The 12,968-nt window shown below is 58.8% G+C and overlaps 1 protein-coding gene and 3 non-coding genes across 5 annotated transcripts; 3 read left to right on the top strand and 1 right to left on the bottom strand.

The window, feature by feature from the left end:
* The first annotated feature begins 159 nt into the window (after window positions 1-159).
* TRNAT-AGU lies at window positions 160-233 on the top strand. The gene has a single exon. It is a non-coding gene; the product is annotated as a tRNA-Thr (tRNA).
* A 460-nt stretch (window positions 234-693) lies between these two features.
* TRNAS-CGA lies at window positions 694-775 on the top strand. The gene has a single exon. It is a non-coding gene; the product is annotated as a tRNA-Ser (tRNA).
* Window positions 776-8,103: 7,328 nt separating this feature from the next.
* TRNAG-GCC lies at window positions 8,104-8,174 on the bottom strand. Its single transcript has one exon. It is a non-coding gene; the product is annotated as a tRNA-Gly (tRNA).
* Window positions 8,175-9,884: 1,710 nt separating this feature from the next.
* Window positions 9,885-12,453, top strand: HES7 (hes family bHLH transcription factor 7). 2 transcript variants are annotated; one of them, XM_042967072.1, is made up of 4 exons: window positions 9,885-9,960; window positions 10,911-11,006; window positions 11,599-11,686; window positions 11,999-12,453. In XM_042967072.1, exons 1-4 carry the CDS (start codon window positions 9,919-9,921, stop codon window positions 12,451-12,453), a joined length of 681 nt encoding a protein of 226 aa, XP_042823006.1. In that variant the 5' UTR covers window positions 9,885-9,918. The 2 variants fall into 2 exon arrangements, with proteins under 2 accessions (XP_042823006.1, XP_042823007.1); XM_042967073.1 differs by having other exon boundaries at window positions 11,984-12,453.
* Window positions 12,454-12,968: the final 515 nt, after the last annotated feature.

Raw genomic sequence — 12,968 nt, 5'->3', positions numbered from 1 at the left:
GGGCGGGGAGTTAACCCTTCGGCTCAGGAGCCGGTGGGGGGGAGGGAGAAATCTTGGAACGGGGGTCACGGGGGACCCGCGGCAACGTTTGGTCTGTGATAGTTCTCACTGACTCCCGCGAGAAGCTGATCTATCTCCAGGCGCAGGGCGCCTTCCGCCGGCGCCGTGGCTTAGCTGGTTAAAGCGCCTGTCTAGTAAACAGGAGATCCTGGGTTCGAATCCCAGCGGTGCCTGGGTCCGCAGAAAGCGGTATATTATTGCTCCGAGGGCAACGCGTCTCTCCAATCTTCCGAAGGGTCTTTCTGTGGCGCCTTTCCAAAGATTCTTATTCTTACCAAGCCGTTTCCACCTTGAGCTTCCGCTCCCGCGCACTTTTACCGTGAATCGGAAGGCCCCACTTCGCTTTCAGGAACCAGGGTGGCGCGGGCATCCCATGCGTTCAAGGGCACGGCGCCCTGGGCTTGGGTTCGGGTTCTGCCTCATTTTGTTGGGGCCGTCCTGAGACTTGGGGCAGGGAGCGAGAACGCGAGAACCGCCCCTTCCGCAGGCCTCCGGCGGCTGGCGAGGAGGTGAGGCCCGCACTGCCGCGGGGAGGCGCACGCGCACAGACGTCTCGAGGCGGAGAGGCGGGGCCGGCGGGAGGCGGGCCCGTTGATAGGCAGCTATAGTGGCGCAGGCCCCAAGCCGCACGCGGCTGTGATGGCCGAGTGGTTAAGGCGTTGGACTCGAAATCCAATGGGGTCTCCCCGCGCAGGTTCGAATCCTGCTCACAGCGTGTGTACTTTTGGGAGTGGCTATCCTTGCCTTCGGAGGAGAAAGGCCTTTGTTTTTCTAGCGCCTCCTTCCCCGGGAAGGATCCGGCCTTTATTCTTCGGGATTCAGCCACCCGCGACCAGCCCGCGAGCGCCCCCTCGCGGGCCTTACGCTCTGGCGACCGTGTCCCTGAACCGCGTCTCCGAGTTCCTCCCCGTCACCGAGCCCAGCACGCTGCCCAGTGCTATACCGCCGGCGTATTCCGCTTCCCTGACCCACGCCCCTGCCCGTCTCCTCCGAGATTGTTTGTCTCCCTCCTCTCAACCCCACTCCACGAGGCCCTTCATCTACCCCTCCACGTCTCTGTTCCCCTCTCCCGCAAAGCATGTTACCATACACCCACTCTCCCCCATGCCGTCTTCCCATTCTCTCTGGAACCCCCTCTAATCAAGTGCCTCCCCCCACCCCATTCCTCCAAGATGCTCCTGTTAAGTTTACCAAGTGACCGTCGCATTGCTAAACCCATTGATCGCTATTTGGCACCAGCTCACACGGATGCTTACTCTCCCCCTTAGAAACGCTCTCTTCACTGCCTTCTAGGACACCCTGACTCTTCTGATACTCCTTCTACATCATGAACAGCTCCTACACAGACTCCTTTGGTGGGTCAACACCTTCGGGATCCTTGAATGTCGGAGTGTTCCCACTGGCTCCCTTTTCCAACCTCTTCTCTATCTGTACTCACTCTTATAAATATCAACGAATAACACATTAGTACATCCAAGAATGTTCATCTCCGGCTCCAGAACTCTTCCCCGAATTCCAGATGCATATATATTATTACCCACTTACCGTTTCCACTTGGATATCTACTAGGGAATCACAAATAAATTGGCCAAACAAATTCTTGGCCTCCCCAAAATGAACGTCACCTGCACTTTCTAGTTCAGTAATGGAAAATTCCACTTCTTCAGTTGGTCGGAGTAAAAGCCGTAGGATCACCCCCGATTCTCTCTCTTTGTCACACACCCACTCCACATCAAATCAGCCAAGATTTCTTATTAAAACGGGTTTTAAAAAACGTGACTGCTTGTCAAAACATCACCACTACACCCTGGTCCGAGCCCCCACATCTTGCATCCAGATTGTTACAACAGCCCCTAAATTATTTCCTTGCTCCTTCTCTTCTTCCTCTGAACACATTGGGCTTAGTGATCCTTTTAAAACATACATCAGATTCTGTCCTTCCTCTCTTTGAAGCCTTCCAATGGGATATCAAAATGAATTCATGGCTTTTAATGTGTGTAGATACAGAAAGAAATGTGTGCGCATACACCACATATAGATATACACGTATCTCCTAGCTTGCTCCACTGAGAGAGCCTAGAAGGAAAGATAAAGTACCAACAAGCACACCAAGTGCCCAGATCTTGGTTACTAAATACCGCGTTCCGCTCAAATGAACCAGGGCTCCTAGGAAAAAAGGCTGGTTCCAGGTTAGGGAATTATAAGACGATCTTGGAACATCCTGTTGCACAGGAAAGGAAAGAAATGCTCAAAGAATCTCGGGTATCTATTTTAAAAAGAGACCCAACGGCTCAGGGTTACAGTTAAAGGAGGTCCCATTGGCTAAATCTGGGACAATCTGAGCGTTAAAATATGATTGTGGTGGACCCTGATTCACTGAATCAAGTGAGACTCCAAAGTCCATCACAGGAAAAAGAAATAAAATGGGAAGGAAGGGGATAGCTCTTTTTATATTTTATAGTCAACTGCCCAACTAATAAACCTAGAAACGGTGCTGGAGTTAGAAGTCATCAATGGATACTGGAGTAGTGGTTGAACTTTGATGGGCTGTATGTAGCGAAGAGTCTCAAAGTGTCTTCCCACAAAGTACATATTAATTACTATTCGGGGTGGGGGGGGGTTAATAACTTTACAGTGGACAGATGTGGCCAATGCCATCCAACTGAGTGATCAAAGTCAGCCCCTCGGTATTGAGACAAATTGACGCGTGTCTTCTGACGTGATTCAAAAGGACACGCCGTCGCTTCTGGGATGTTCCTGCCCCAAATACATAATCTGAACAACTTGATTCTAACCGTGAAGAGCCATCGGACAAACTAAACGGAAGGACCAGCTCCAAAATCACGCTGGTCTCTTCAAAACTGTGAAGATTTAACGATAGATTCTTCTAGATTAAATGAGACCGCAGAGACGCAGTAACTAAATGCAACCATGCGATCCTGGACTGCATCTTGGATCAGGACAAAAAAAAAGCTATTAAGGACATCACTGGAACACTTGAGGACATTTGAATATGGACTGGGGATTAAATAATGGTATTATATTAACTTTAATTTCCTGATACTGATCACTGTTATGTTACGAATGTCCTTGTTCTTGGGAAAGACACACCCAGTAACTGGGGGCAAGAGGGCCTAATGTCTCCAGTGTACTTCCAAATGGTTCAGAAAGCAAATATTTTCTTTTTCTTTTCTTTTTTTTAAGTCTATTTGTTTAAAGAGAGGGACAGCAGGAGTGGAGGAGGGGCAGAAAGAGAGAGGGAGAGAAAGGATCCCAAGCAGGCTCCACGTTGCTAGCCACGGAGCCCCACTCGGGGCTCGATCTCGGGGACCATGAGATCATGACCTGAGCCAAAACCAGGAGCTGGACCCTCAACCGACAGAGCCACCGAAGCAACCCTGGAAAGTGAGTATTTTCTATCCATGCTGTCTTTGGAGAGAAATGACAAAGCAAATGGGACAAACGGAAACAATGGGCTTTTGTGGAGGTTTGACATTATATAGCAATTAAAAATGCTAGAAATAGAACAAAACAAAAAAGCAGGGGGGCGGGCAGGAAGAAGCCCTCCAAAGCCTTCTCATCTCTTTAGGAGTGGGAGAGTCCTACCCCAGTCCTTCCCGGGAAACCGGGAAACGGCCTAGAAGGTCGTAGCGATCAGTGCCCCCGCCCCGTTTCTCTCTCTGATCTCAACTCCCGCACTACCGTCACCGGCCAGAGGCTGCCCTCTGCTCCTTGGACCAGTTAGGCGTGTTTTCCCTCAAAGCTTTCCTGCCGGCTGGTCTCTGCCTGGAGCGCCCTTCCCAGAGGCGTCCCAGTAGCTTTTACTCTCACCTCTTAAATTTCACCTTCTCAATGAGTCTTTCTCTGAAAGTACAATTTCCACTCTCTACCCCCTTGCTTCACTTTTCTCCACCGCACTTACCACCGTTGGACACAACGGTTTTACACAATGTTCATCGGCCCGGTTCCCCTACAAGAACGGTTGGCCCCGTAAGGGAACAAAAGGATGAGCCTGTCTCGTTTTGGATTACTTGGGGTCTTCTGTCCTGATTCTTCCTTTGGCCCAGGGGCCTGGTCCTCCTACTTCCCAACCCCCAACCCCCCAACCCCCCCCCCACCAGGACCCAACCCTCCAGGAACTCCCCCTACCCAGGACCCAGGGGGGGTCCCAGGAAGCCAGCCTCCCCTTTGAAGAACAAAGAGGGAGGAGCTGAGTCTTGGAGCCCTGGCCTGGGGAGACGTCTCAGCGGGGGAGGGGAAGCCCGGACACTTCACCAGCTGCGCTGTCTCAGTTCCCGGCCCGCCTCCCTAGGGGCCCAGCGCGTGTGGGACACGAGCTCCCCTCCCCCAAGCCCAGATGAGGCCCGCTGTTGAGAGGGAGGCCAGGAAGAGGCTGGAGGCCCAGATACCCAGACGCACACCAGGTGCAAGGACACGCACCCAGGCCCACGGGGGCGCACGTACCCACCCCACCCCCCAACCCCCGAAACACTGGGCATCCGCCTGGAGGGTGACCTCCCCGCCACACGATCCTTATCGGCACAGGAGCAACGGCCGGAGAAAATCAGAAAATCGGGCAGCCCCATGCCAACTGGGCTCGTTTGGGGAGCCTAAAGATTCCCACGGTTTGGAGAGAGGCTTTTAAGGAAAAGAATACAAAGGTGGGTACACAAGTCATTATTTAGAGCGAAACGAGATCACGACAACTTACAAGTTGAAAACGCTGGCAGAGGTCACGAAGTCCAGAAACCCCGCTTTCTATGTGTGTTCCCGACCTGCTGGCCTATCCCTATCATACCTCCACAGACCAGCTGCTGGTTCCTTTTCAAATTTTGCTTCTCGCCTACCATCCACGTGCTTAGAGTGACGAAAGCCACTGGACACATTCCCATCGCACGTGTCTCGTGGCTTTGGGCCTTCATGGCACGAAGCCCCGTGACGGACACAGGTGATGATGGCAGCTTCCCGGAAACCCTTCCGACCCCCCCGGGGTAGCCAGGCTGACTGATCCCCTACCTGGATCTCCAAACTGGCCGCAGCCACTCCAACGTGCCAGAGGCAGGCAGAGTGGGAAGAGACAGAGAGGTCTTTACCATTTACAGTTAAAACGTCTCACTTTCGCAGGTGTCCCAGAAGCATACGGCCCGGTGAATGCATCGCTAGGGCCCTTCCAGGAGCCTGTGGGGGGAAGCGAGGGGGCTTCTGAAGCATGCACTTAATTCTCCTCGTGGTGAAATTGGCCTCTGAACTTGAGACTTTTGATCCCACCTCTCCAACGGACTCTCCACCTGCCTAGAAATCCTACTATTCTGGCCCCCGAGGTTTGGCCGCCTCTCCAAAATGACCCCGTCACACCCTCTTTCTCCTCAAACCGCCTGAGCCCTCTCCCTTCCAGCAGCGAGCCTGACTCGTGTTTCTCGGAAGAAAGGAGAGGAACCAGGAGAACCCGTGTCACCCTTCCTGCACCCCAACTGACGCACGCCCTTAGTTTCCCCCCATCTCCCTGTGGGTGAGGAGTCTCCCCTACCACCTGAGGCTGAGTTTCCTACCTGGTCCTGGAGTCTCCCAGCCCCCCCAGCCCCTGCCCTCCTGCACCCCTCCACCTCCCAAGAGCAGCCCGGGGCACCTGTGCCCCTACGGGCCACACCGCGTTCTGCTCACCATTCACAGCAGAACTGGATGGAGAGGTCTGCTTGATGCAAGGCCGCGGTCTGCGTGCCTTCAGCACCATTCTTCCATCAACCCACCCCTACCCGAGCTGACCCAGGGGCTTGGGATTGTGTACAGTCAACCCCCCTCCCTCTAGGTCACCTGTGACATCCAAGATGCTAAGCTGATGCTTACTTCGCTCTCTTCTCCTTATTTGACCTCCCGGCAGATTAGCTAGGGCCGGGGTTCCCTTCTTCATACGCCCACTGCTCCTCCTTTCCCAAATTCTGTCCCAGGGACACTGGCCCCCTTCTCGTCGCTACCAACCCCCTAGGCGCTTTGCCAATTCTTCCTCCTCAGCCTGGATTGCAATTGTTGGGGTGCCCCAGGGCTCCTTGCTCCAGCCCCTCTCAAAGCCGCCTCTCTCCCCGGGACTCCCCCATATTTACCTTCCATCTCTGACCCCCAACTTTCTACATCCCTGGCCTACCTGTGATTTCCGCTCGGATGCCTAAGGGGATCTCAACCGACCAAACTTTCCCCACGGCCCCACTGCCCTGGTGCCTCTCATCTCCATAAAAGGCACCATCAACCGCCCAGTGACTGAAGCCCAAACCCCAGAGGGAGCCCATTCACGTGTCTCGCCCCGGCCACCACCTCACGCAAGCCGCCATCACATCACGTCAGGCCTAGGAGGCCGCTCCTGCAACCCAAATGTCGTCCCTGCTCCCAATTTCACACGGCAGCCGAAGCGGTCATTTTAAAACAGAAGTCGGCGAACGTGGCTTTCCTGATGAAAACCCTCCCTCGCCTCCCATGGACCTCAAGAATAAAATCCAAAGTCATTTCCGAGCTTGCAAAGCCCTGTGTGGTGCGCCATGCCTGCCTCCCCATTTTTACCTCTGATGTACTCCAAATCCTCCCGCCCAGGAACCCTGGCCCTCTTTCTCTAGGGCCCACCGGCAAATTCCATTCCTGCCTCAGAGCCTTTGCACCTGCTGTTTCCTTTCGCCTGTTTCTTCCTTGGCCTTAAATACCATCTTTTCCTCCAGTTGGTTTCTGACCACCCAGAGGAAAGCAGCACTTTACTCTCAAGCCATTGCCATGTCCGGTTGTCCCCCCGCTCCCCTCCCCCCCATGACCATCTGATGTTTTCTTTTCTAAGCTCCCCTCCCCGCAAGATGTAGGGCTTCGGGAGAGCCCTAACCATACTTGGCACACAGAGGCACTCCATAAATATCGACTGAATGAGTAACAGAGAGGCTGTGCACACAGATGTACAGATGCCCAGATTGTCGCACAGTTTCCTTCTGGGAGTCGCTATCGCGCCTGAGTAGAGAAGAGAGCATCCCTGGTCACTGACACAACCCAGAGACACGAGACCCGCAGCCGAAACAGGTTGAGAGAGACAGGAGGCAGAAACCAGAGGCGGAGACACAGACGCAGGGCGAGCTCCAGACAGAGACCCAGACTCCGCGAACCAGGGACCGGGGCCCGCGGGAGCCCGGGTAGCGGCGCGGAGGGAGGCCAGCGGGCAGCAGCGCGGCAGGCCGGGGCCCAGGGTCGCCCCCGCCCTCTCCCGCCTCCCCTCCGCTCACAAGTGGCCGCCGGCAGCTGGCGGGGGACACCCGGCCGCCCGCCGGCCCGACGCGTGCGGGATCAAAGCGGCCGGGAAGGGGCGGGGCGGGAGGTGGCGGGGTTGGGGCGGGGAGGGACGGAGGTGTGAGCGAGCTTCCCAGGGGCTGGCAGGAGCGTGGGAGCGCAGAGTGCCGGGAGGCGACAGAGACCCGGAGAGACGAGAGAGATGAGAGACCCGGGCGCGCCGGAGAGACCCGGAGCTAGAGACGCACGGAGACAGCTGGAGACCGAGAGAGGGCGCACGGCCGTCGCTAAGACAGCTGGCAGGAACGCGAGAGATGCGAGATAGAGACGCCGGGGCGGCCGCGGGGGCGCAGAAGGACCGCGATAACAGGAAGACCAGGACCCACGGACTTAGAAAAAGCAAGCCAGTTCAGGGAGGACAGAAAATGGAGAGGGCGAGGAAGAGAAATGGCCGGAAGGGCCCGGGACTTAGGGCGCGTAGGGCGGGAAGGCCTCGCCCCTCCCCCGCGGAGGGTGGGAGGACCCCCGGGGCAGGGATCCGAGCGGCGTGTCCTTTCTCAGGGTGACGCCTGCGGAGATGCGGTGCCGGGGGCGGAGGGAGGGGTGTGGAAGGCCGCAGGACTCGCGGGCTGGGAGGACGGCAGTGGGAGGACTTTCGGCCTCCGGATCTCCATCCAGAGCGTCAAGCTCTACCTTATGGTGAAAAAGATGAGTTAAATAGACAAACTTCTCAGGCAGATTTCTTCCCCATTTGGGGCCGACGGGAGGGGGAAAAAAAAAAAAGTCAACTTGTGCATTGGCCGGGAATCGAACCCGGGCCTCCCGCGTGGCAGGCGAGAATTCTACCACTGAACCACCAATGCAAGCGACAACCAGCCCTTGGTGGCCCTACCTGAACTTGTAAGAGGTTGAGGCCACGGCGGTCCGGGAGAAGGTGTGGGCCAGGGGCTCAGCGAAGGAGCGGCCCGAATAGCTGACGTGGGTGGAGCGCCAGGCCATCCTTCCTCCCGCCCGGATCCGGCCGCCGGGCCATAAAGTGGCCCCATATGGCCGGGGGGCGGCCCCACACCCGGGTGCGAACAGCCCGGGGCCCCGAGCCTCGCGTGCAGGTGAGAAAAACTCCGCCCGAGCGCAGGTTCCCAAGGAGGGGGGCGACGGGGGCTGCCGGGAGCCACACATCTGCGCTCCCATTTGGCCCAGGTAGGGGGGAGGTGGGATGTGCTGGCGGCCCTGACCCCAAATGGGAGCACTCTCCCCAAGGTCTGTGTCTCTCCGGGCTCGGGCTTTGGCAGGGCAGGCTGCGGGGCGGGGAGGGGGGTGGGGAGAAAGAAAGAAAGCAGGGGGTTGGTGGGGGGGGGGGAGAAACCCAACAACACAACGTGTGGAGAGGCCCTGGGACGGCTCGGAAGGCCTCATCCGCCTCTGACTGCGCAGCTTATCTTCCAACCGGTCTGCAGTCTTGTCTTTCCGTGTCCTTGTCCGGGGCCGTCTGGTTGTCCCGTTAAATCTCTGATTTCTTTCTTCTCAGACACTTTATCCTGAAGCCTCCGACTGTTCACGCATCATTCTGCAGAGGGTCATGTTCTTGGTTTGAGGTGGGTATTGATCCCTTTTTGTATCTCTTTCTGGTCCCTAAAAAAAACAAAACAAAACAAAACCTGTCGGCTCCCTGGTCCCCTGTCCTCACGGGGGTCCCCAGGGGAGCAAGCGGCACGAGCACTCCTTGTGTCCCGTGTCCTGGCAGACACAGGCCTGGATCTCCTATAATTAGTTTTGAGTCAAATACTTCTAAGTGGATAGGTCTCTCCACCTCCTACTCCAAGCCTTGCTTCCTTTTTTTCTTCGAGGGTCCCCTTCCTCCCCAGTCCAGCCATCCGCCTGTATGACCCTTTCCCCAGCTCCTACTTCTCTCTGCCTTTGTAATTGCTGCTTGGTAACACATCCTCTTTTCCACTGGATCCGCTGGGTCTCTAGTACGTATCTCAGTATGGATCCCCTAAGCCTAGACCGTTGCGCGCAATGTGGGGGGGGGGGGGAATGGGATTAAGATTCGCTTAGATCGAACTGCGCGTCTCTTTTGCCTCCAGGCAGAGCCCCAGTTGAATTGGACAGAGCCACCCAGCGGGAGGCGAATTTGGGGTGAAGGTGTATAAGATCTAGTCTGGAGGGTTGAGGGGTGCCAACTTGTATTTCAGGGTCGGTGGGGGAACAGTGAGCTCCCAAGAAAGCCTCGTTTGGTGGTGGAGGAGGGGAACTCTGAACTTCATTCCAGAGTCCTGTCCCCAGAGCTCTTCAACTCCCTCTCCCCCTAATAACCTCTCCCTTCAGCGGAGTCCCGCCTCATTACACAGCCTTAGGGTCCTCAAATCAGCCAATGCTGCCTTGGCCCCTCATTTCCCACACTCCTAGGTCAGTTTCATTTCTTCCCCGCCCCCCTTGCGCTCCTCCCCTTTCCGGGAGCCTTGTGCTCCTGGCCTAGCGGAGGGGGATCCGGGGGCCGAAGGGGGCGGGCCCGGCTCCAACCCCCACCCCACCCAATTCAGGAGCTGCGGGATATAAGGTGCAAGGCCGGCTTGGCCTCGGTCCACACCAGGGTCCGGAGGAGCGATGGTCACTCGGGATCGAGCGGAGAATAGGGACGGCCCCAAGGTGAGAGGTGAGGGGAGGGAGCAGAGGTCCCTGGTCCGGCCAGGGGACCGCGTCCCTGAGACGCTGGGTGAGGGAAGAGGCTGGAGACGCAGGGTTGGAAAGGGGAGAGGTGTGCGTGCGGGGGACCCAAGGAACCAGGAGCTGGGAAGGAAGCGGCGAAGATGAGGATGGGGATGGGGTCAGAGCAGGGGCTGCGTGGGCGGCAGTACTGGTGTTGGGTTTGGGTAATGGCATTTGGCACCTTGCGGCTTGCAAGGTGTGGGAGGGGGCCGGAATTCGAGTGGAATAGATAAGGGGGGCTCAAGCTAAGGGAGGTGGGTGGAAACAAAAAGCGGGGAGGATAGGCACTTGCTCCGCGCGTGCGGCGCGAGCCAGAGCTGACCCAGTGCAGCCTTATAGAGAAGGCCGGGAAGGCATTGGCCCCAGAGGCCTGACCTCGGGAGGAAGATTTTAGAACCAGTGGAGAAAGATGACTGCACAGACGGGCTAGCGGGAGAAGAGGCGCGGTCGCCCCGAGTATCTCCCTTTTTACATTCAGGACCGCCGACTCAGAGGCCGGCACCTTGCGGCCACGTGTCCACGTGTCTGGGTGCAAAGAGGCCCCCCCCGCCCCCCACCAAAGTTCTCCACTGAGACAGAGACACTGCAGGAGACGGAGACGTAGAGAGGAAAGAGGAGGAGGAGAGACACAGACAGGGGAGGAGGGTGGACAAGACAGAGAGGAGAATGCAGAAGACCCGGGAGAGAGAGGAGGCGAGCTACAGAAATTGACCCTAGGGGCTTTGGGAGGGGGAGCGGAGAGGGACCCGATGGGCCTGGCCCTAGGCACTCGCTGGGGTCTTGGGGAAGGGGCGGGCGCGGGACCGACCCGGCGGCGGGACCCAAACGCCGGCGCGGCCGCGCTGAGTCTCGGTCCGGTCGGCCAGCTCTCCCTTTCCTGCCGGTCGCAGATGCTGAAGCCGCTTGTGGAGAAGCGGCGCCGGGACCGCATCAACCGCAGCCTGGAAGAACTGAGGCTCCTGCTGTTGGAGCAGACCCGGGACCAGGTCAGTCCTTCCGCCGTCCCCAGACCCCCAGGCATCCGGTCTTCGCGTCCCAGGGCTTCCTACTGGGGTGGGGACACGTGCTGCACTGGCGACCCTGGCCCCAAGGCATCCCGACCCGAGCCCCGCCTTTGGAGTCCCATCCCAAGACCCCCTCTCGCTCTCAGAACGTGCTCTTCATGGCCACCCCTGGGGTCTGTAAGTTTCACACCCGGCTCTGTAAATTTCACTCCCAGGGTGGGTCAGTCTTCCACCTCTGGGGTCTGTAAATGCTCCCTCCTCTTTTCCCGCACCCGCTCCAACAGCCTGCAGGGTGGTTAATTTCAGTCCCTGGGGTTTGCTGTTTACAATCCGCTCCTCAACTCTGGGTGGGCTTCACCCCCTCGGGTTGGACGCTCCAGGCTCGAGGTTTCCCAGGGCCGTTCCTCGTCATCTCCACTCCGCATTCGGTCGGTCGCGCGCTCCGTGAGCAGCGCGCAAACGCGATCGGGGGCACCCCCAGCTCCCGCATTCCCCCCCTCCCTTCTTCCCCCTGCCACTTCCCCCTCTCTCCCCACCCCTTTCTGTCTTTGCGCCCTCCCCCTCCCGTCTGTAGAACCTCCGCAACCCGAAGCTGGAGAAAGCAGAGATACTGGAGTTCGCCGTGGGCTACTTGAGGGAGCGAAGCCGGGTGGAGCCCCCGGGTACAGCGCGGGGGGGTGGGGCAGCGGAGGGCGGGAGGGGGGATTCACGGAGGCCCGGGGCCGGGGTAGCTGGGGCGGACCCTGCGATGGACGGTGGGCTTGGGGAGTGGTAGGCTCTGCTCCGAGGCGAGGTTAATAACACCCGCGCGTGTCTGTCTCTGTGTCTCCCTCATTTTCTCCCTCTGTCCGTCCTTCTGGGTCTCTGTCTCTGTGCGTCTGTCGGGCTTCGGTTATCTCTGCGCCCCGCCCCTTCCCTCGCCCTGGCTGGGTCCCTGCCCTGCCCGCCCGTCCTCCCGCCGGCCGCGGCTCCAGGGGTTCCCCGGTCCCCAGCCCAGGACGCCGAGGCGCTCGCCAGCTGCTACCTGTCCGGCTTCCGCGAGTGCCTGCTCCGTCTGGCGGCCTTCGCGCACGACGCCAGCCCGGCCGCCCGCGCCCAGCTCTTCTCCGCGCTGCACGTCTACCTGCGCCCCAAGCCGCCCCGACTGGAGCCGGTAGATCCGAGGCCCCAGGCGCCGCGCCCACCGCTGGACCCCGCCGCCCCGGTGCCCGGCCCCGCGCTGCACCAGCGCCCCCCAGTGCACCAGGGCCCCCTTAGCCCGCGCTGCGCCTGGTCCCCGTCCCCCTGCTCCCCCCGCGCCGGGGATCCCGGCGCGCCGGCGCCCCTCACCGGACTGCTGCCGCCGCCGCCGCCGCCGCCGCACAGACAAGACGGGGCGCCCAAGGCCCCGCCGCCCCCGCCGCCCGCCTTCTGGAGACCTTGGCCCTGAGCTTTGCGGGGGGTGGGGGTGGGGGCTGGGGGTGAGGTAGAGACTCCAGCCCGAGGGCAGCAGAGGGACCCGGGCGTCGGGGCGAGCAGGTGTTGGGGAGGGCGGCGGGGCGCGCGGGCGCAGCGCGCGGGTGAGATGTGGTCTATATTAGAGTATCTATATAAATATATATTTCCCCGGTTTCTGTCCCTTTTCCCTGCCCCCTTTGCGACTAGGATTGTACCCTCTCTGCCCCCGGCCCAGACCCAGCCCCTTCCCGAGTCCTTAGTGCATGGAATAAAGTGGTTATTCAATCCCCGTGTGTCCCCGAGCCAGGGGCCTGCCTTTATCTCGGCGTCCACGCCCACTTCTGTCTCCCTTTCCTTCTGTTTCCCGCCCCTCCCCCCAGTCTTGCTCTCCATGGCCCAAGCCCCGGGGCAGACAGGTAAGTAAAGAAGAGAGCAGAGCGGAGACTGAGGTTGGAGCTTGAAACCAGGTGGAAAACACTGAAATAGGGTAGGGGGAGAAGGGGATGG

The sequence above is a fragment of the Panthera tigris genome, chromosome E1 (assembly GCF_018350195.1).
Source record: "Panthera tigris isolate Pti1 chromosome E1, P.tigris_Pti1_mat1.1, whole genome shotgun sequence".
Lineage (NCBI taxonomy): Eukaryota > Metazoa > Chordata > Mammalia > Carnivora > Felidae > Panthera > Panthera tigris.
Note: the sequence above shows the minus strand (reverse complement) of the source record. Positions and strands in the feature narration are given on the sequence as shown.